Source organism: Panthera uncia (assembly GCF_023721935.1).
Source record: "Panthera uncia isolate 11264 chromosome A3 unlocalized genomic scaffold, Puncia_PCG_1.0 HiC_scaffold_11, whole genome shotgun sequence".
Classification (NCBI taxonomy): Eukaryota; Metazoa; Chordata; class Mammalia; order Carnivora; family Felidae; genus Panthera; species Panthera uncia.
The window spans coordinates 10,342,313-10,364,419 of NW_026057578.1; the positions used below are offsets into that span (position 1 = coordinate 10,342,313).

Sequence of the window (22,107 nt, forward strand, 5' to 3'; positions counted from 1 at the left end):
TGACAGGCGGACCGGAACCCCTGGGTCATTTCTTTAGTCCGGTTGGGAGACATCCTAGGTTTGGAAGCTCCTTTTCTGTCCTTGTCGCCGATGACTCAAAGGGTCACCTTCCCCCCAAACACATACCTGACTGCATGCACCGTGATGGCGTGTGCTCCCGGGATTTCTCACGTGCCTCTCATTTGCCTTGGGATTTTGGTGGAGCACACTTGCCTTGGAAACTTGGTGAGAGCTGGAGTTCAGTGCTTTGAGGGTCAAGGCAGGGTTCCTCAAGGTAGAGAAGGACTCGGGTCCAAAGGCAAAGGGGTCGTCTTTGAAGCTGGCCACGCCCCTGGAAGCCCCGGCGTGGGGTTACCTTCGCCTGACCCTCTGTGAATGACCCCGAGCGTCTTGTCTGGGCGTCTCACCTGGCGTGTCATGTCGTGTCCTCTTTTCATCCCTCCCCTTCTCACGCTGCATTCCTGCGCATAGACAGTCTGTCTGCCCCCGCCCCCCCCCTTCTTGGAACTCCACAACGCGGCTCCTGCTTTCCCCACTCCGAGCACTTGAGACCTTTTCAAAAAGTCTCATTTTGAACTGGCAAAAGAAGTGAAATTCCAGGGCAACACGCACCCGTGCTCCTCCCTCTCCCTGTGCTCCTCCCCCCGAACCAGGCGCTTTCTCTTAGTTTGTTCTGAAATGGATGCTTTGCACACACCCTCCCTTGTTTTTTCTCTGTCGTCTTGTTGCTTCCGTACCCAGTTCCTTGTTCGGAAGTCCCTGGTTTTACCTGGAAAACCGTAGCAGCGAATGAATTCTTCCCTCCTTCCCTTCCTCCCTCCTCCTATCTCCTCCCAGCCCTCCCTGCCTGTAAGCCTCCCTCCTTCCCAAGGTCCCCGCCATCCTGACCCTCCTTCCCTCCCTGCCCCCCGTGGGTATTGACTAGTCGCCTACTGCGTGCCAGGCTCTGTCCTGGAACTTGGTTACACAGGTAAAGTCCTTGTTCGCGTGGGGTAATTTTTGGGTAAAGGAGATAGACATTAGCAGGTGAGGGAATAAGCATATCTCAGATGGTGATAAAAGGCCATGGAGGAAATTGCACGAGGTTAGGAGCAGGAATGCGGCTGGATGGGGGTGGTGTTGGCCCTCAGATGGAGAGAGCAGAGAGGCTGCTCTGGGGAGGTGGGAACAGCAGGTGGCAGCGGCTGTGAGCTCAGAGGAGTGGGCCAGCATCGGCGGGATTTTGGCAACGTGCCGTGTGATCTGATCTACCTTTTGAAAAGATCACTCTGGCTGCGTTTGAAAACTGGACCGCAGGGAGGCGAGAGGCGGCGAACAAGGGTTTACTTCATTTCCGACAAAGCCAGATGGGAAGAGCGAGAATCCCACACAGCGGGCGGGTTATGGAGGGGTGGCGCATTCGACAAGAGGTCGCCTTCGGTGTCCTTTCGTCGTGCGACTCTTTAACGTGTACCTGGAATTGTCAAAACGCGATTAGTTCACCAGTAGTCGCTGCCCTGCCGCTGGCTGGAATGAAGGGTGGGCGGCTGCACCTTGTAAGCCGCCAGCAGGTGGGGAGGCTTTGTGCTGGGCGGGCCGGGCGAGGGGAGCTGTGCCACCGACGACACGGTCCCCGCAGAACCGGGGGCTCTCAGGTCATCGGGCCATCTCACCGCAGGCTCCGGGGTGGCGAGCCTGTGCCATCAGCCTTGACATTCAGCCACAGACGAGAGGACTGAGGGACGGGGGGAGGCTCGGGACTCCAAGGGGATCCTCGATCCCATTCTGGAAGGTCTTGGGGAGAAGGGACGTGGTCTCGGTGACCCTGGAGCCCCTGTCCGTGACTTGAGGGAACGACAGCTGGTGTCGCGTTCACGTTTGTGTTTCTCTCCGTAGAAAGAGCACAGAGCAGTCTGGTTTTGAATCTACTTCTCCGTTCTTCACGTGAACTGTTTTCAAAAATCATTTATTGAAATACATTGAATGGATTGGAGTATCTCTCTACACGTTTACCAATTGACATATAGGCATGTGCAGAAATCAGTAGCATACTTTGAACATCACCAGCTGGGCCACCCACATGACTACCACCCGGACCATGCCTGGCATGGAATCATGTTAGCACCCCAGAAGCCCCCGGGTGTCACCCTCCTGTGTCCCCTCCACCTCCTATGTCCTGTCCTGCCTCCTAACCCCAGAGACTGGTTTTGACTTTCTGTGTAAAAAGAAGTCACACAGGGGTGCCCCTTTGTGCCTGGCTTCTTTCCATCAGCCACCGGCCCGTGAGATCCAGAGCTGCTGTTGGGGGTAGTTGGGGCTCATCCGTGTCATTGTCGTGGACTGTTGAGGGGACGTTGGACGTTGAGGGAACGTCCTGTAGTCTCTGCACCCACGTTTCTGCCGATGGACATTTAGGTTGTTTCCGGTCTTAGGGATAAGACTTCTGCGAATTCTTCTGAATTCTTCCCTCGGTGCCCACACATAAGGTGAGGAGTGGAGCCCTTGCCAGACAGTTTTCCTGAGTGGTTGTACCGCTTCACGCGCCCACAACGGGGCGCGGGTGTCTCACGCAGTTGTCTAAGCGTCTGTCTCCTGGGATGCGGCCTCGCTTCCGGCGAAGGTGCCTGGCGACGGCGTGTCCGGGCCGCAGACCCAGGGCGCGGCAAGCTGGCTGGGTGTCAGCCACTGAAGCTCTCCGGACCTCTGTTTTCTCACTCGTGAAAACGATACCCCTTGCTCGGCTACTCCAACCGCCAAAGATGCATCCGGGTCTGAACTTGGAGTTGCCAGCCAAAGGTCATAAGGCTCTCGAAAGACGCTCCGCCACGGACAGTCGCTCCGCTGGCCGTAGTCCTGATGGGCATCGTGGCTTTGCTTCCCCTCCAGTTTCTGCGGTGCCTTCTCCAGGCTTGCCTGTATTGTGGCCACTTTGGCCTTTTGTTCTTGTTTGTTTGACAAGAGTAATTTACGTGAAAAAGCAAACAGGAAAAGCGCTAGAGAAGGCGCTGACCTGTGACTGGTTTTCAGGCAGCAAAGAAATAGTGTGGATGTTCTGTTCACCCCAGGGCCCAGCTAGTCCCGAATTTCACTTCCCCAACTGGCAGCTCCCTCCCTGCCCAGGGAAGGACGTGGCTGGGGTCGGGCGCTGGGGGGAGGTTGCTGGGCGATTCAGCGGGTCAGGCTTCCGACTTCGGCTCAGGTCATGATCTCGCGGTCCGTGGGTTCGGGCCCCGCGTCGGGCTCTGTGCGGACAGCTCGGAGCCTGGAGCCTGCCGCGGATTCTGTGTCTCCCTTTCTCTCTCTGCCCCTCCCCTCCCCCCCTCATGCTCTGTCTCTCTCTCTCAAAAATAAATTAAAAAAAAAAAAAAAAAGACAGACATGGTGGGGGAAGTGAGCATTGCTGGTCTCACGGTGGCAGCAGGTACCTTCCCGGCTACCCTGGGCCGAGCCCCTGGGGCACACTGGGAAGAACTGACCACACCACGTGGACTTCTCCGTGGAGGTGGTTGCTTTGGGCCGGCGGGCAGACTTGCAGCCCACTGCATAAACTGTGCGGCGCGGTAGGCGGCCTGCCCTCCTGCCTTCTGTCTTCCGTGTTTGGTCTCATTTTAATCTTCCCCTTTGCCTTGTTCACGGCCGTCGGTATTTGCTCAGCGTGACTCTGTAGGACAGGAGACCCTGGCTCGGAGTGTCTCACTCACTTGCGAACCTTGGGCCGGTGTGTCCGCTTCCCTCTCTGTGGAGTGGAGATGATCCGCACTCCTCCCTCGTGCTCCTCCCTCGCGGGGGGCGCGCAGAGAGAATTGCGCGGGTACGTGTCACGTGCCCAGAACAGGCAGCTTGGTACAGAGTATCTGTCGGTAAATGTTAGCTGCCGTTTCTGTTTGTGAGCTTAGTGGGCTTCTTGGAGAATGTGGTTTACATTTCTTAAAAGTGTATTTGTGGAGGAGAATGAAACGTGGGCCGTTTTCGGTTTTTGGAGAGGAAGACCCTTAAAGCCCTGTCTCCCCACAGGGCGTGGGCTCAGGTCCCACCCAACCCTTAGGTTGGGTGGTGGTCCCAACCCAAGCTTCCTTCTGGGGACCTGGGGATGTTTGTCTGTGTGAGATGGTGCCTCCCGCCCGGGGACCGCCCGGGAGGCCAGTGAGCGTGGCCCCTGCTGTGTCCCCCCCCCCCCCCCCCCCCCGCCCCTACAGTGGAGCACGGACCAGTGGCCCAAGTTTTGCTGGTTGTTTTATTGGCAGAGGGGCCAAAGGAGTCCTTTTCAAAGGCTCTTTACCCAGAAGCCGGACATGCCAGTGCGTGAGAAACAGGCCAGGGAAGAAAGGACAGAGGGACGCGCAGGAAGGGAGAAAGGAGCCAAGGGTGACTGGCACAGCTTTGTTCAGCAGGTCAGGAATCTTTACTGGGGCTGCCCAGTGCCCACGGCAAGCCTGTGACAAAGCCGCTCCTGTTGGGAGAGGCGTGCAAAGCCCACGGATGGCCTGGTGCTGCCGGGAGCGGCCCGTGTGCCCGGCCGCCACATTGGCCCCGGGAGGGCTGGGTGAGACACAGGCGTCCTCTCTTCTGATGAAAACCAAACAGAGTGGTTGCCTGGCCGGGCGGCCCAGAGGCCAAGGAGGGCCTGGAGAATCTGCTGCTTCCGTCGCAGAGTGGGGCTGTGCCGTTCACCAGAACCGAAGCCAAGTCTGACTCACGCGGCCGCCTTCGGTGGGCACCAACGGAGTCCAGGCCCCGACTTGAGCTCCTCGGTCAGCATTCTCCTTGAAAGTTCATTTAAAGAGGTTTATCTTTTATGGAGGGAATGTGTTCACATGCTCGACAAAATAAAAGCCTGGGAAAAAGTGCATCCAGCATACCATGGTCTTGCTCCCGCTTCTTCCCTGCCTCCTCTCCAACCTTCTAGAACAGCCTTTATCAGCCCTGTTTTCATCAGCAGCACCCTCTCCGGCCAGGATCCTTTTACAGTTCCTTCCTATCAGCACCCCCATGAAATGTCAGTCCCACGGAGACGCCGTATATCTGGTTATGCTCGGTGGCCCTTTGCGGTGCCCCCATCATAACATGTAAGACTTTTTCACTAAGAACTGATGTTGGCCCCCTTGGGAATGAACGCTGTAGAGTTTCTTTATGTAACCACAAGCAGGCGCAAGTACATCTTCCCATTTTCCTCCTTTCTTCTACAAAATGTAGCAGATGGACGCCCCCCCCCCCCCCAGGTCTCCCAAGGATTGGGCGGGGAGGGGGGGGGGCAGGGGGGTTGTGCACCTGTCGTTCGCGGTGCGTAGGGGTGGGTATGTCAGAGGCTGGTTCTCGGGAATGGGAGGTCCGGTCTGAGGGTCCAGCCGTGATTTAGGGGCCTTTCGGCTGGAGCGTTTCTGGGGTTGCCCTGCCTGCCTTTCTTACTGGCCTTACCACTTCACCCTTCTGTGACCTCAGGCAAGTAACTTACGGTAACGGCCCCAACTCTGAGGGTTATTGTAAGAATGGAAAAGGGAGCCTCCTCGCGAGGAAAACACTTTGGCCGGTGCCTAGTGTGCGTGGTAAGTGCTGTGGTTATCAATATACTTTCCCACCACCACCACCACCACCACCGTCATCATCATCAACCCTGGGCCATTGCTATGGTCGGAATGTTTGGGTCCCCACAAAATTCATATGTTGAAGCCTAACCCCCAGGGTGATGCTATGAGGAGGTGTGGCCCTGGGAGGTGCTTAGGTCATGAGGGCAGAGCCTCCTAAATGGGATTGGTGCTCTTTTTTTTGTTTATTTATTTATTTTAGAGAGAGAGAGATCACAAGTGGGTGACGGGCAGAGAGAGTGAGGGGGGTGGGGAGAGAAGCCCAAGGAGGCTCCACGCTGTCAGCACAGAGCCTGATGAGGGGTTAGAGCTCATGAACCGCGAGGCCGTGACCTGAGCCGAAATCAAGAGCCGGATGCTTAACTGACCGAGCCACCCAGGCGTCCCAGGGATCGGTGTTCTTACAAAAGACCTCCCAGAACTCTGCAGTTCCCTTCTGCCACGTGAGCTTATAGAGGAAGGTGCCTGTCTATGAGGAAGTGTGCCGAATCTGGTCGTGCTTGATCTTGAACTTCTCGACCTCCAGAACTGTGAGAAATATTTGTTGTTTGTAAACTACCCACTGGCATTTTTTGTTCTCGCAGCCCCAACAGGCTAGGACAGCCGGGCAGGTAGTCGCTGCGGTGTTGGCCTTTGAAAAAGAGCCCTCAGGCTGAGTCGGCCTGGGTCCTTACTACCTTGCTAGGCCACTACTTGTGAATTCAGCAAAGGACATTTAGAGTCTTTCTAGAAAATTCTAAAGTCCAGAAAACTGCTTGCCTAGAGACGAGCCTGCAAAATTTGCACGAGCTACTGTTGGAAGATCTCTCGAGAGGAAGAGAGAGAGAGAGGGAGAGCGAGAGGGAGAGCGGACGTAGGTCTGTGTACCTCCCCCAGAAGAGGAAGCATCACAGTAGAGGCGTGATGAGGTATCTTTATTTTGCCCCTCTTGATATTTTCTCACCTTCCAAGAACCTCAAATTTCCAGCCGTGCCACTTAGCCATCCTTTTATCCCAAATGATGTGCACTTTGTGTTGCCAGCTTATGTAAATGTAAGGGGCCACCTTCCAGCTGACTCCAGACCCAGAAACGCTCAGCCATCTTTTTGAAATTCTGCAGCGCAGATGTTTCCAAAGGAATGCGCTCTTGCCTTTCGGGGTCAGAAGCTACCAAACCACAAGAAAGTCCGTCCTCAGACTGGCTGTGCACTCGGCCTGCGTTCCAGAGCCGCGTCTGACCCACAGAGAGCAGGCAGGGGCCCGCCAAGAGGACCAGGAGAGCCATCACTTGGTGTGATCCCATGGCCCCGCAGTCCTCTCCCAGAACCCGCGCTTTTGACCGTTCTGAGTCATTCGCACTGGCATCATTTCCACCTCCGCGTGAGGTTACTGTCTTGTGGTAACAAGCAGCTATCCTTGTGCAGGAATAAGGTGATCAGTTAAACAAGATTTGTGGGTAGGTCAGCACCCAAACCCGCTTCGAAACGCTCTTCTCTGCTTTCCTGCTCGCCGGCACAGAGCGCGGAAGTGTTGAGGCTCACTTCCTCCCTAGCCGGTGCGCTGGGCATGCCCAGACTTCGCTTCCTGCAGGATGATGAAGCAACGTGGTGACTGTTGTGAGCACAGGGATGTGGAGGCTCTTCGCTGGTCCCAGGCCCTAAGCTAAGATAGTCCAGGACTTTTGTGTCGAGAAATGCGAGACTTCACAGTATCCGCTCGAGCCCTAATTCGTTCCTGTCCCGAAAAATAGAACTTGAAAAGCGATTCAGTTACTGGAGGCTCTGAGCTAGATGCGTGGGCGTTGAGCAGATGTTCTTTCGACACTACATTTTTCTCTCTCCTCCCTACCTTCTCCTCCATCAGTAAACCCGTTGCAGGTAAACGTAGAGCTTTATTTGCGCCGGGGGCGAGGGGAGGGGGGACCCTTTAGGGAAGAACCCTGGTTGTACTCCACGCTGTAGACTTGACATGTGGATGCATCTTGTTTTTGTTGCCTTTCAGCATAGTTCTGGACTCTTGTCTTGCCCGGGGCCTGAGTTTATTTTAGCCCCAATCTCTTTTACTTTTCACCCTTGTAGGAAAAAAGAGGGGCTTTGTTCTCCGGGAATGATGAAACCATTTCCCTGGCCCTTCTCCACCACATTCTTGACACCTCTTTAATTTGTTATTGACCTGAGGATCTGGTTAAGCTGAGACTGCCTATAAAGGCAGGGTTGGGGCCCGTTTTGCCCATCCAGGATGTCAGGAGTCTTTCACCGGGCAAAGTCACGAGCAGACGGAGGGCTGCGATTCAGGAAAGGAGTCTGCTCAGGACCTCAGCAACCAGCCCCGCCACTTTCAGGTTTCAGGATGACATCTGCCTCGCGCGTCATCCCTTTAAACTGCCATGAAATCAGATCTCTGGCCAGGCAACCCAAGCGGAGCACTTCCTGGTCATTTTACCATGAGCGCAAAGCACCCCGACTCGATTTTATGATGGGATCGTCTGTTGCAAGTGGTTTGGACGTAAGTCCCAGGCATTCTGCAAACCAACAAATGGGTTTCATTTGAAGCCTGTTAGTTCCAGCATCCCAGGAAAGTTGAAAGGACACTCCCTGGTCGTTCGTTTCCAAAACTCTGGACAGAGCGGAGGTTCTGTTGCATAAGCTAACTCTGTGGACGACGCCTTTGAAATGTTCTGCAGCCGGTTCTTATAGATTTCTGGAAGTCGATGGTGTCTTTTGAATTCTCCGCTTTAGTGGATGCCTAAAAAAGAATTGACCCAAAGTTGATTAATGCACCCTTTCCATTTCTTACAGATGGATCGAGTTGTGGTCTGCTTCAGTACTTGGAATAGGGACGGCCAACTGGTGTTCCATGGGCTCCATTTAGCCTGCAGATATTTTGCTTGGCCCGCTCAGTATTTGAAAAAATATTTGGATTAGATGCCAACGTTTAAAAACCGGGAGATTGCACATAAAAATACAGATTTCAGGCTTTCCTTGGAAAACCCAAGAACCGGCTGCCCAGGGCCCCACATTCTGCATGGTGGCTACCTGGAATCAAAGTCAAGGCCGACCTTATGTAGAGACCACCTCCTTTAGAGCGCGTACTTGCCCTTGTCCGTAGCCCCCACCCCTCCCTCCTGCCTCCTGAAGATGGATGGAGTGTCTGTTGTTTTTTGCCATCATGGTTGTGTTCTTGTTCCTCTCGCACTTGGCCCACCTCACTCAGTCAGTGTTTCTTCCCGCACCTGTTCAGCATTTGAATTTGTGATCTCTCTTCTGGAAGCGCCACTCCCACCCGCGGCTGCCTAACCCCGCCCTTGATACATAGCGAGGCTTAGGAGGTGTTAGCTCCCTCTGTCCTTCTTCCTTCTCCCTCTCTGTTGTCGGGGTTTAAGATGTTTTTTAAAACAACCTTTTATTATGAAATGTATACAAATATAGAGTAGCACAATGTACCCACCACTCAGCTTCAACTGTTATCAACTCACAGCTAATCTGCTTTCTTCCTTACCTCCCGTCATCTCGCATTCCTATTTCATAGTAGTATTTTAAAAAAATTTTTATTAGAGAGAACATGTACGCACACAAACTGGGGAGGAGCTGGGGGAGAGGGGGAGAGGATCTCAAGCCGGCTCCAGGCCTAGCGCAAAGCCCGGAGTGGGGCTCGATCTCACAACCCTGGGAACGTGACCTGAGCCGATATCAGGAGTCAGGCGCTTAACCAACTGAGCCACCCAAGTGGCCCTCGTAGCGTTTTGGAGCAAATCCTAGACATCAAAAATCCTGGACGGCAGAACCGTATCGTTGCATGTGTAAATACGGACTATGTCTCTAAAAGAAAAGGATTCTGAAAATACTCTTAATACTGTTGGCACATATGAAACAGTGAAAATTCCTTAATATCATGAAATATCCAGTCTTTGAAACTTCCCGGTGTTTCATATCTATCATGCAGGGTTTTTTCTTTGTTTTCATTATTTTATAGATTGTCTGAATCAGGATTCAGATCGGGCCCATACATTGTAAGTGGGATTCCTTGGTTTCTCTAAGTCAGCTTTAATCGAGAGGTCCCCCTTTAGAACTGGTCTTTATTATTATTATTATTAATTATTACTATTTTGCTAATTCTTTGTTTAAAAACCAGGTTCTTTATCCTGTGAAATATGTCAGTCTGGCTTTTGGCGATTATATTCCCATGTCCCCTTGTCTTCTCTATTTCCTGTAAGTTGGCAGTTGATTCTAGAGGCTTAATTGGTTCAGGTTCATCTGTTTTGGCCAAGACTGCTTTGTAGGTGGTGGTGGACCCTTTTGTCAGGAAGCACGAGGTCAGGGTGCCTCTCTTTTGGTGATGTTAGTAACTGTCGACAGCCAGCGCCCAGCTCCCTTAATTCACTGGTGTGCCGTAATTGCAAAATGGCGATATTCTAGTCTAATTCTGTCTTCCCTTCCTCTTCTGTTAGTTTGGAAAACTTCTATAAAGAGAGACATCCCTTCCTCAACAATGGTATAATTCATATAGGAAAAGAAAGATGAATGCTTGATTCTTTCCCTTTATTTACCAGTTTTTAAAATCACGGCTTGGTTCCTCACCATCCTCCAGGGGCAGTCAATTAGGGTTTTGTACCATTATGAACTCCCAGATTTAAACATAATTGATGTTTTAAGATTTTAATAGGCTTTTGGGGGGTAGTTCCTTTTGTCCTCATCATTGGATGGGAGCTAAATAATATGACTTCCTCTCCTTTCTTTCCCTGGCTTAGCAGTGTGCTTCTTCTGAGGTGTCAGGGAGGAAAGCCTCCTGCATGTAGACGAAGGGATATGATCCCCACATGCGTGAAAGGGAAATCATAAAACAGCTCTCGCATGCCAGCTGGCTGATGTTCTCCTCGAAGCATTAAGGAGTCTGGATGTGTGACTTCAGAAGAGTTGGGAGTTTGCAGGGCAGGAGAAAGTTACGTATTGATTAGGTGTACAGGACCTCCGTGAGCAGAACACAAAGTAACAGGAGCCTAAACAGGGTAGATGCTTGTTCTCTTACGTAACAGCACAGGTATCAGCAGCCTGGGGCTGGTATACTGGCCACGAGGTGCCAAGACTAGGCTCCCTCCGTCTTATCCCTCTGCCATTCTCAGGGTGGGGCCCCCATCTGCAGCGTCCAGTTTGGCTCCCGGATGGGGGAGAGGGTGGGGCCAAGGAGGAGGAAAGGCATGCCCCTTCCCTTGAAGGGCATAACCTGGAAATCTCACAAGTCCCTTCATCTGACACCTCATTGGCTAGAGCCCAGTCATGTGACCGTGCTGAGCTGCAGAGGAGTCTGGGAAATGTAGTTTTAAATATTTACACTTCCCAACCATAAAACCTGTTACTCTGGATGACAGGAGAGCAGATTTGGGGCCTCTGCACATGAAGCACGATGGTAATGGGAAAAGAGCTCCAAAAAGAGGTTGGGTGTTTTGTAATCTTTAACATTCCTAGGGGTTTCTTCATCTATTCCCCAAGTATTTACCGAATGCTTCCCTCGTGCCAAGTGAGCTTTTTAGATCCTGCGGGCACAGTCGTACATGAAACGGATGGAGTCCCTGCCTTCGTGGAACTTACCTCCTAGTCGGGGAACCAAACAGTTAAATGAACATATATTATACTGTCCCATGGCCATGGCGCTATGAGGAAAACCTAAAACACAATGGGGAAAGAGGCCTTACACATCCGGCTGCTGGGATCCAGATTCAGGGAACACTTCTCCTCGGGGTCAGTCCAGGAACCCCAAGACTTTCCTTTACTGTCTTTTCGCCCGAATCAAGTTTCTCAGCCTTGACACTATGGACGTTTGGGGCAGGATAACTCTCTGTGGTGGGCGCTCCCCTACCCACGGCAGGGTGTGAAGCGTCATCTCTGGCCTCCGCCCACCCGACTCCGGCAGTCCACCTGCCCTGCCCCAGTTGTGACAGCCAAAAACGTTCTCAGGATATTTCCAAAAGATCCCCGGGGGTGGAGAATTGCCACAAGTTAAGAGTCCGAAGGATTTAGCGCCTGATTCTGGCAGAAACAGTGCCTTCATCATGTTGCATGCTGACCAAACTGTGCGGTTTTTTGGCTACACGGGGATCCGCTCCAGAAGAAGCCTGTTGTTTGTAGATGGGAGAATTCTTACATCTCCCCGGGTGTGTAAAGCCACCAGGAACTAGTTTCTCGCTGTGCACGCTGGCTATCCTGGTGAATGCCCAGGACCGTGGCTTCAGGGTCAGATGTCAATGAGTAGTTGTAGTCAGAGAAGCTTGACTTGGAGCCTGCTTTGCCTCCTCCTTGCTTGTGGTGTTGGGTGAGGCATGTGTGAAAAGCCATTTATAGACTGTCAAGTGCCCCACAAACAACGGGGGAGGGGAGCTGGCAGGGTGGGTGTAGCCTCCTTTAGCAGGGGCTGGTGGGCTGGCTGCTTCAGGAAACTGCCGGGAGACCTCTTAGTTGGGCATTTGCCTTCTTGGTTTGCTTCTAGTCAACTGATTGCCCATTCACTTATTCCTTCTTTGAAAAGACATCTGCTGCAATCCTACTGTGTGCTGGGCTTTGCGCCAGGTGCTGGGACACAGCAGTGATCTGTCGGAAACGGCCCCTCTTCTGACAGTCTCTAGAGAAGAAGATGCTAATCAGAAATGAACCAGTGGGGCGCCTGGGTGGCTCAGTCGGTGGGGCGTCCGACTTCGGCTCAGGTCACGATCTCACGGTCGGTGAGTTCGAGCCCCGCGTCGGGCTCTGTGCTGACAGCTCGGAGCCTGGAGCCTGCTTCCGATTCTGTGTCTCCCTCCCTCTCTCTGTCCCTCCCCCACTTGTGTTCTGTTTGTCTCTCAAAAACAAACAAGAATTAAAATTTTTTTAAATGAACCAATAAATAATGAGAATTTCAGATGGGGCTAAGTGCTGTGAATAAAGTAAACCAGGTAATGGTAGGGGAGGGAGGAACTTCAGATGGGGCAGTCTGCTTGAGGAAGTGGCCTTGACCTGAGACCCAGAGGAGGAGGAGGTGGTGGAAGAGAATTCCAGGCAGGTAGAACAGCATGTGCAAAGGGCCAGCGCTGGGAGGAAGCCTGATTGTGCGGGGGGCGGGGGCGGGCAGAGAGAGGTCTAGTGTAGCTGACAGCCATGGCCAGGAAGGGAGTTGAGAGGGTGGTTTTGAGAGTAAGCCAGACCACACAGGGCCTCAGAGGCCACAGTGAGAGGCTTGGATTTGATTCTGGGAGGGAAGGGAGACTGCTGGCAGGTGGCAGGTTGGGGTGTGTGTGTGTGTGTGTGAGGCTGGGGCGTACAGGAAATAATTATGGCAACATGCTCTCGCGCGTACTGAGCGCCTTTGGAGGGCAGAGACTAATTATCGTCTCCGAATCACAGCTGGGAGCCCAGGCCGAGGCGTGGGGCGGGGTCTGTCTCAGGTCACAAAACTGGAGGCCCAGAGAAGGAGCTGTGAGACGCGCCTGCATCGGGAGGACACGAGAGGGTCCTCCAGATCCAGTTCTTACACAGCGCGGAGCATTTATCGTGGGTTTTTCACCCCTCCTGTCTGATGAGACCCCAGAAAATTGGCTTTCACCGCAGAGCCGCCAATCTGACCGCCTCCTGGACGTCCCCACGTGGCCGCCCCTCGGGATCAGGTGCCCGCCCCACCCGGTCCCTCGCTCCCTTATCGTACAGCTGCCTACGGAATGTGGGGGCGTGGCCTCAGGCAAGTGACTGAACACCTGCGAGCTCACCGTCCGCTCAGTAGTGACAGTGCTTCGGGTTTCAACGATTGACGCGTGGCCGGTTTCAGTGACCCACATAACAGGGTCAACCACGTGGTGGGCGCTTGGCAGGGAGTAACCGTCCGCTCGTCATCTTGCCTGCGATCATCTTCATCCGTGCCAGGCTGAGGAGTGGCCCGTCCCCACATCCTCCCCGCCAGCCCTTCTTCAGTACCCTCTCCCCGGTTCCGGGTTGAAGCCGTCTGCTCAGACACCACAGGGAGCCTCGTCTCGGGGCCCCTGGCCCGTCTGCTGGACGCCCCCTGAGCGAGGGGTGCGGGTGTGGGTAGCTGTCCTGTGGGTACTGGCAGACGCCCGGAGGCAACCCAAATGCCTGTCAACCAGGAACGGTCACATAGGAGGTCCTGAGCAGCTTGGGGCAGGTATGGAGGGGAGACCTCTTCCCACTTGCGTTTTTGTACTTAGGGATTTTTTTCTTCTTCTTTGCTCTAGGCAGATATTACTTAAGAAAATTGCAAAGAGGAAAAAAAAAAAAAGGGAACACAATCAGGTCTTAGAAACGATCCTCCAGCCTTGTGTAAAAAACGGGGTTTTAGAAGTAGAAGGCTTTCAGTTCTTTTTTCTTTAAAAAAAGTTTTTTTTAACGTTTACTATTTTGAGAGAGAGAGAGAGAGCATGAGCAGGGGAGGCCAAGAGGGAGACACAGAATCCGAAATAGGCTCCAGGCTCTGAGCTGTCAGCACCGAGCCCGACGCGGGGCTCCAGCCCTCGAACTGCGAGATCATGACCCGAGCCGAAGTCGGACGCTTAACCGACTGAGCCACCCAGGCGCCCCCAAAGCTTTCAGTTCTGCTTAGGGGTACATCTCACCATCTGGATGCACAGTTGTCCCTCTCGGCTTTGAGTGGAGGATGACACAAAGCTCTGCGGAGACTTTCTTGCCTCTAAACTCATGCCCACACTGTAACCTCCGCCTGGAACGCCGTCCCCTCCCTCTTGTGCCTTTTGGAGTCTGACCAGTATTTCAAGGCTCTGACGGGCTGTCTTCTCTCTGCAGCTGAAGGGGGCGGCGGGGGGCACGCTTCTCTTTCTCTGAGTCCCGGAGACACACAGGGTCGCTGGCAGGCGTTTTCACCACATACACCTCTCAGGTGTTTCTGTGCATTTTTTCTCCCTCAAGTCCAAGTCTCTGGGTGGGAAGTACTAACATCTCGACTTGTCTGTACCCACAACTGCGCCTGGGATGGCTTCGCACACGGTAGGTCCCTGACAACGTTTGCTCATGTCCCCGTTTGCTCAGAGCCTCACCCAGCCCCCTGCACGTAAGATGTGTGGAATTGAGCGAGTATCCGAGAGCAAAATGGGCAGCAAAAAGTGCCCCTACAGCAGTATTTCAACCAGACCTAGGATGAGCGAGGGGACGTTTTAGTCGTCTGGCCTGATCCGGCCCGGAGTTTCCCCAAGCACAAGTGCCTCGGCCTTGAACGTCCCGCTGGGACCGCGCAGCGCGGAGAGGCTCCGGCGGGTCCCTGAGTTCCCTCTCAACGCCCCGCTCTCCAGGCCTCCGACGGCCCAGCGGACTTGACGGAGGCAGGGCCTGGAGGCCAGGCTGAGGCAGGGCCTGGAGGCCAGGCTGGGGCAGGCCTTCAAAAATGCGCTGGCCGCGGGGCCCGCTAGAAAATCGATTTCTCGCCTGCAGCCAGCCGCGCTGCCCAGCGCCGGGCCATCCTGCAGCTGTTGTGACAGCAAAAGCAAGTGCCATGGAAACAATTGTGCAAAAAGCCCGGAGCAGGCTGCCCGGGGAGAGTGTGTTCAGTAGCTTCAGCGCGGCCCTCCGGCTCCCCTGTTATTCTGTTGTCCTTGGCGTGGGCTCGCGCTGGGCTCCAGATCGCTCCTTCTGCAGGGAGACCCGCGACGCGGCTCCCTTCCTACGCCAAGAGGCCGGCCCAGCTGGCACACGTGCCCCTCTTCCCTCTGCGGGGCCGCCTGCCAGCTCCCCGCTCCTCCCTAAGATAGCGTCCCCGGGCCCGGCCGGCCGGGAGCGAGGTGGCCGGGGATGCCCGCGATGGGCATCCGAGCTGGCCGGGCTTCCCTCTGTAAACAGCCCAGTGTTTGCATCCCGGGGCCTGCCAGGGCTCTCCCGGCCCGGCCAGCAGGGCCTCCCTCCCGCTGTGGTTCCAGGCGTTTCTGGGGGCGGAAAACAGAAACCAGCCCTGTGTTCTCCAGACTGCCAGGCTTCTGAGAAATGCAAGCCTCAGCCCAGGGACTGGGGCTCCCTTCTCCTGCTGACCCCTGGCCCCGATCAGAGATGGGGACCAGCTCCCCCCCGCCGGTGTCCTGTTCTGATCAGAGAGAAGATTCTAGGGCCTGCAGCTGCACTCCTGTACCCACTGGGCCCTCCCCTGACCCCGCTCCGGCTGCTGGGTGCACGGGGCCTGGGGCTCACCTCAGGGTGGCCTCTTGGCCCTTGACTGTGGCCAGAACCACCCTGGAAAAAGCTTCCTAAATTCCAACTCGAGATCACTGCCCTGGGGCACTTGCTGCTCTGAGGCAGTTTTCTGCCTTTCAGGGTCCCTCCCCGCCAACCCCTTGTGGCTGGTGTTGGCAGAGGGACAGAAGTAAGAGCGACCTGTTTAAAGTCCTCCTTGCTGAGGTGGGAATGACCGCTAAGATCGGTGGGTGATGGAATTTCCCCCGGTGGGTGCTTCAGATTTCCAGGAGGGGCTTTTCATGCCAGTGGGTCTCTTAAGGAGTGCTGGGATGGGGCGTCTTCGCGCGGACATTGGCACCTCTGGTTTGTGTCTTGGGAAGTTCGGCATCCTGGCCTGAGCCGTTGGCCCTTGAATCTGTTTGCACTCAACACATCTGCTGAGCGCCTACTGTGTACCAAGCTGAAAACAAGTCACAGGGTATCGGCTCAGCAGATTCACTTGTGGTTTGTGATAAGGTGAGTGTAGTTTGTGTGTGCACAGGGGGGAGTGTGTGCCCGGGAGCTAGTGGGGGCAAGAGAAAGAAGTTGGCCCAATCAGGTCCTCCTCGGACTTCAGGGTTAACTCTGATCATTTTAGGCCCAAACAAAAAGCTCTGTCTTTGCCATTAAACTAACGTTTCTGGGCGACGCGGAGGTACAGGGTAGAGTGGTTTCGAGTTTGTGCCCTGGCGTCACCCGCCTGCATTTAAATCCTGGCTCGGCCACCTGCCGTCTCTTTGGCTCTGAGTAAGTCCTCCAGCAGCCCCCCCACCCCCCACTCCCCGGGCTCTCAGTGAACTACCAAAGGGGAATAATAATTGCCACCTATTCGTGGGGACTCGTGAACACTGATTGGTCAGCGTGCGTAGATGTCTTAGGACAGGATGTGGCAGTCACCAGCCTTATGCATCGACACCTGCGGCCAGACAGGTAAATGGGCAGGTGCTGGGTGGATGAGGGGGGTCCCTGTGCTGTGGATCTTGCAGCCTAAGGGAGAGTAGGGGTGATAAGTGCACAGAATTGTGTTTCACATGGTGAGACTGGCTGTGAAGGTGTTTCGGAGGAAACGACATTCTCCTGCCCCTGGTGTGCTAGAGGCCAGTCCCCTGAAGGGTCACTGCTGACTGCTGCTCCTTGCTAGTTCTTATGTGGTAGACACGCAGGGAACCGGGCTCCGCTGTCTTCCTTCTTCCTCGTCTCCATTCCCTTTCCCCCTGCCCCCCTTCCTTCCTCCCCTGCCCCCCCTTCCTCCTCTCTCCTTTCTTCCTTTCTTCCGTTCTCTCTCTCCCTCTCTTCCTTCCTTCCTTCCTTCCTTCCTCTACCAAATTGCTTTTATTACATATATGGAAGATCTAAAAATAACAATACAAATATCGTGTCCCCACCTCGAGTTTAAAGAAAAAGAACGTAAGCACTGCCTTTTAGCTCTTCTGTTTTTAAAATCGTTTTCATCTGCCAGTCTTTCCGTTAGGTTTCTCGACAAGATGGCTCTTTAAAAAACTTTGCTCTGATTTTCACTATGACGGCTAAAAATTTCTAATTCTTCAGTATCAAACCCCATGCTCAAATTTTCACTTGCCTCGTAAGTGCCCAATTTTTTTTTCTTTTTTCTTTCTTTTTTCTTTCTAGCTCGTTTGACTCTGGATCCAGGGCAGGGCCCGCACGCTGTGGCGATTTGACATGTGTTTTTGTTTCTTTCCTCCGCCCACGTCCCTGTCCTCTTTCTCCCCTTTGCTCTCTCTCTGCGTTCCAGAAGCGACACGGTTTGCACACGGGCCGGTTTTGCCGATCGAAGCCCCGTGTGCCTCTGATGGGCTGTTCCATCCGTAGCTGTAATCCTTTCCTTTTCTCTGCTGTGCAGTCTTCTGTCACAGAGTTCATGCGTCCATCCCAACAATGGACATTTGGTCGTTTCTAGGTTTCTCCGCTTTGCTTGGTATGGACGACGCCTTCTGGAACATTCTTGCTCTGTCTCCTGGCGCACACACAGGAGTTCCCGTAGGGTTATCCCTCCGGGGGGGATTGCTAGGCCACTGGGCGTGCACATCTGCCACTTTAGGAGACAAACAATGCCAGATTGTCTCCCAAAGGGGTTGAACCAGTTGACAGCCCCATCGGCATCAGGCCCCACATGCTCCCAACATTTGACACTGGGAGACTCGTAAGTGGTTTTGCATGGCTTGTACGTGTGAAACGATACCTTTTGACGAACAGAAACTTTTCATGTAAATTTATTTTCCGAGAGGTTTGAACTGTGCGCGTGGAGCCTCGGGTGGTTCTACCCAAAATGTGTCATGGGGACTGGCGGCCTAGGTGTCACTTGGGAGCTTATTAGAAATGCAAATTCCAGAAACACCAGGGTGGGGCCCAGAAATCTGCCCTTGACAAGGCCCCCAGGTGATTCAGATGCTCCTCGAGTCTGAAGTGTTGGCTTAGGAAACCTTCTTCTACCCATCAGTCTCTTAAAGAGCTTCTCCTGTATCATTTCCCAATATGTCACACTCTTACCTTTCACACTGAAGTTTGCAATCCACCTGGAGTTGACTGTGTGTCCAGCATCAGGTAAGGTTCTAATTTCGTTGTTTTCCGTCGGGATGACTGGTGGGCGCAGACCATCTGTGGAGGGGTCGACCCCCTCCCCACCGGCCTGTAATCCAGCAGTGTCGTAAATATCATGTCCACGGAAACGTGGGCTTCTTCCTGGCCTCTTGGCTTTGTTCCACAGAAGAGTTATAGCAGCTTTTCGTACACAGTCTTGGTTTCTGGTGGGGTCAGTCACCGGCCTGTCGTTCTCCATGAGTGTCTGGGCTTCTATTGGCTGCTTCTTGGCTCTTTGGGGATTTTTGTTTGTCTGTGGACACGTTAGGGTCCGCTTGTCAGACTCCACAAGATCGCACTGAATCTCTCCATCAACTTGAGACCATTGAGTCTCGAGCGCCAATGGGGACAAATGGACATTGTACAGTCTTGAATTTTTGTGGGTTTTTTTTTTTTTTTCTAAAACCCGCTCAAGACCATCCTTCGTAACAGAAGTGGAGACAGAACTGCCTCACACGGGGATTCGCTGTCATTCCCAGCCAGTGACGCTGCCACACGGGCTGGGATGTGCCTCGCGAGCTCACGATGGCCCTGAAGGCTGCCCGCCCCCTCAACGCTCAGCTGCCTCAGTGGATGCTCCGGGTCAGGAAGATGGAGGGCATTAGTTGGAAAGCCCTTTCTAAGTGTCTCTGGTTTCCTGCAGATGTGCTGTGCTTAGAACCTGCCTCCTGCAAAGGTCTTTGCATGGGCGCTTTCTAGCCACGTTCCAGTCGGCAGAAGAGATGGGCTCAGGATAGAGATGTTCACAGGTGGAGACCCAGCTTCTCACTCTTTAAGTTGCACTCAGTGGAAAGCAGAGGTTTGGGGTTCCAGATCCCCCAGTGCTCGTCTCGACCCCGTTTGCGTCATGGTTTTTTTAGGCTTGCTCTGTGCAACGCTTGGTACTTGGGGAGGGGCGTGGGCCTCGTGAACCTCTTGAGCCGGCATTCGCTAGTTACAGGGAGCTGGGTGGGTGACGGCATGACCAAAGCTCAGAGGCCCTGGCTTCTCCCTGAGGACGCCAAAGCGTGATTTCTCACTGCTTCTCTCGGGACCTGCTCTGAGGCAAGCATGACGATATGCCATGTTTTGCCACAGTGAAGTCAGCGCTGGGTCGCCAATACTCAGAGCCGTGGCTTACGCGTTCATTTATTCCTTTTTTCACTTAATGGTTCGTTCATCCAGCAGCTACGTATCGTCACTGCTGGGGACACTGTTTGCACAGAAAGGCTCCAAGTCCCTGCCCTCATCGAGCTCACGGTCCAAACACAAACGCAAGAACCAAGTAGCACCAAATGCTGTGAGAAAAGGTGATACGAGAGAGGGGGTAGCACGGAGGCCTGCTCCTCTAGCAAGGGAAGGATCCCAGAGGAGGAGACATTTGGCAGAGAGCTCAAGGAGAGAGAGCCTTTCTTTTTAATTTATTTTTTAAATTTATGGCCAAGTTAGTTAGCGTCTAGTGCAACAGTGATTTCAGGAGTAGATTCCTTAGTGCCCCTCCCCCATTGAGCCCATCCCCCCTCCCGCAACCCCTCCAGTAACCCTCTGTCGGTCCTCCATATTTAAGAGTCTCTTCTGTGTTGTCCCCCTCCCTGTTCTGATATTATTTTTGCTTCCCTTCCCTTACGTTCATCTGTTCTGTGTCTTAAAGTCCTCGTATGAGTGAAGTCATATGGTATTTGTCTTTCTCTGACCAATTTCGCTTAGCACAGTACCCTCTAGTTCCATCTACATAGTGGCAGACGGCAAGATTTCATTCTTTTTGATTGCCGAGCAATACTCAATGAGAGAGCCTTGCAAATATCTAATGAAAGAGCATCCCAGGTAGCAAGAGTAGGAAGTGCAAAGGCCCTGGGGTGTAAGCCTGCTTGCCGTGGTTGAAGCGTAGGAAGGAAGGTGGAGGCGACTAGAGGATGAGGCAGAGAAGTGTATTTTCTTTGATTTTAAAGGTGTGGACTTTCCCGGGGCTGAGGGGGAGCCCCTAGGTCCCAGGAGTATGTGAGTGTTGGCGGGAGAGAGTCCATCAGAGTGGAATCCGGTGGGTGTCCACAGCATCCAGGCACCTACTGTGCATGGTGTGGTCCGGCAGCCACTCACCCGTCACCCTCTGGGATCCCCTGGAGTTCCCATCAGACGGGCCCCTGACTGTGGAGGCTGAGCTGGTTATACTTGATTTGGAGAGGAAGGTGCCTTTTGTGCTCTGCCACCCAGATGGCCACCCAAAGCCGGGATCAGATCGACAGCACGAGAAGGCTTGAGTTCCTTTAGGTCTAGAAACAGGTTGCTGGTGGTTTTGTGGGATGTGAGCTTACGCTTTTCTCTTTTGCGGGATCAGACGGTCACCAGGAGCAAGCTGGGAGGCCTCCTGTCCTGCCCGGGGAAGCCACCAGCGCCGTCTGAGCCCCGGGCCTCAGCTCTGTTTTAAGGCTTGTGATGTGCTGATACCGTGTCGCTTTTTAGACATGCGCCCTGGGCTTGGCCTTGCGGTCCTACAAGGGAGCCAGGCTACTCTCGGCTTCTTACATCTCCTCCCCCCAGCTTAACTAGAGTGAGCAGCATTGTTAGCTCAAGCCGTTTTCCCTCAAAAAGTACATGGGTGATTTTTACTGTGTAACCCTAAAAGCTAGGGTATCCCAGGGTCCAGTCTTTGTCCCGATCTGCATCCCGAGAAGCAGGTTCTGGCTGCCCGAGGAGAACCGTGAAAGAATTCCCATCTTGGCGGCACGCCGGCCTGCCCTCCCCACCCGCCAACGACACCCTCCGCCCCGTTAGCACCTTGGCTTCTGACTCGGAACCAGAGCCCCAGAACTGCCGTGTTTACTCATCCTGAGAGCTGGGGACAGTTCGGTGCAGCGTGGCACTTTTTCTCGTAAGCTCCGAGGTCTTGCTGGTAAGATGTCTGGGCGGCTGGGTGCCGTGCAGGACCTGATTGATGCTGGGGCTGGCTTCCGGAGGCCTCTGGCTTGCAGAGCGTGGGTGACTCAGAGGGCTCTTATGCATCTGCACGCCGCTGGCCCAGGGCAGCCAGCACTCTGTGCAGGGTGGCCTGGGAGGGGCCCCTCTCGGCAGGATGTGAGAAGGCATCTCTGAGAGCACGGCTGACCTCAGACCCGCCCACTCTGAAAATGCAGAAATAGCTGCGGAGGTGAAAGTGCTCTGGGGAAAGAGGGTGGCCGTCCAATCAGTTCAGCCTGTTAACCAAATGTTCTCCACGTGGCCGGTGAAAACACATGTTAACGACGGGGATAGGAACGGCGCGAGCACACTTTTTTGTGGGCTTGACCCGGAGCCGGTTGTATTCACGCACAACCCCTTGCTAGGTTACACGTTGTCATTCCCACGCTGCGGACGAAGGAACTGAGGCTCGAGAAGTGGATTGGCCCATGTTCCCTCCGTGAATACAGAGTGCTCGTGATGGGCCACACGCTGTCAGAAGCACCTGTCACGTGGTGACTCATTGATTCCCAGAGATTCGCAGAATGTGCCAGGGCCTGCCTCCAGCCCATGGCAGGACGTGGCAGGCTGAGATTCGGACCCACGCCGTCTGGCCCCCAGCACGGTTTCCCCGCGAGTCTGCCCTGAGGGCGTGCGCCCCTCACCACTGTGCTCAGCCCCTGCACTGAGAGGTCTGTGGCCCCTGCCCTCAGAGACTCCTCCAACCTTACCAGACGCGGGAAGGCTGCCTTTGTGAGGTCAGTGGAGGGCGGAGCAGGGAGAAGGGGCTCTGGGCTGGAGGAAACCAGGCAGCAGTTGAGGCTGGGTGTGGACAGAGAAGTGGGTTCTGATGCATACAGCAAGGA

General features: G+C 54.1%; 1 protein-coding gene across 4 annotated transcripts in view; it reads left to right on the plus strand.

The window, feature by feature from the left end:
- Positions 1-22,107, plus strand: part of NFATC2 (nuclear factor of activated T cells 2) — a 133,662-nt gene that overhangs the window by 99,217 nt on the left and 12,338 nt on the right. The window contains exon 10 of one of the 4 annotated variants that reach the window (XM_049649859.1): positions 8,339-8,696. The exons of the other annotated variants lie outside the window; for them this stretch is intronic. Within the exon in view, the coding sequence (XP_049505816.1) occupies positions 8,339-8,376 (38 nt within the window). The 3' untranslated portion in view covers positions 8,377-8,696. Of the gene's footprint in view, positions 1-8,338; positions 8,697-22,107 lie in introns of those variants that run through there. 4 annotated transcript variants of the gene reach the window in all.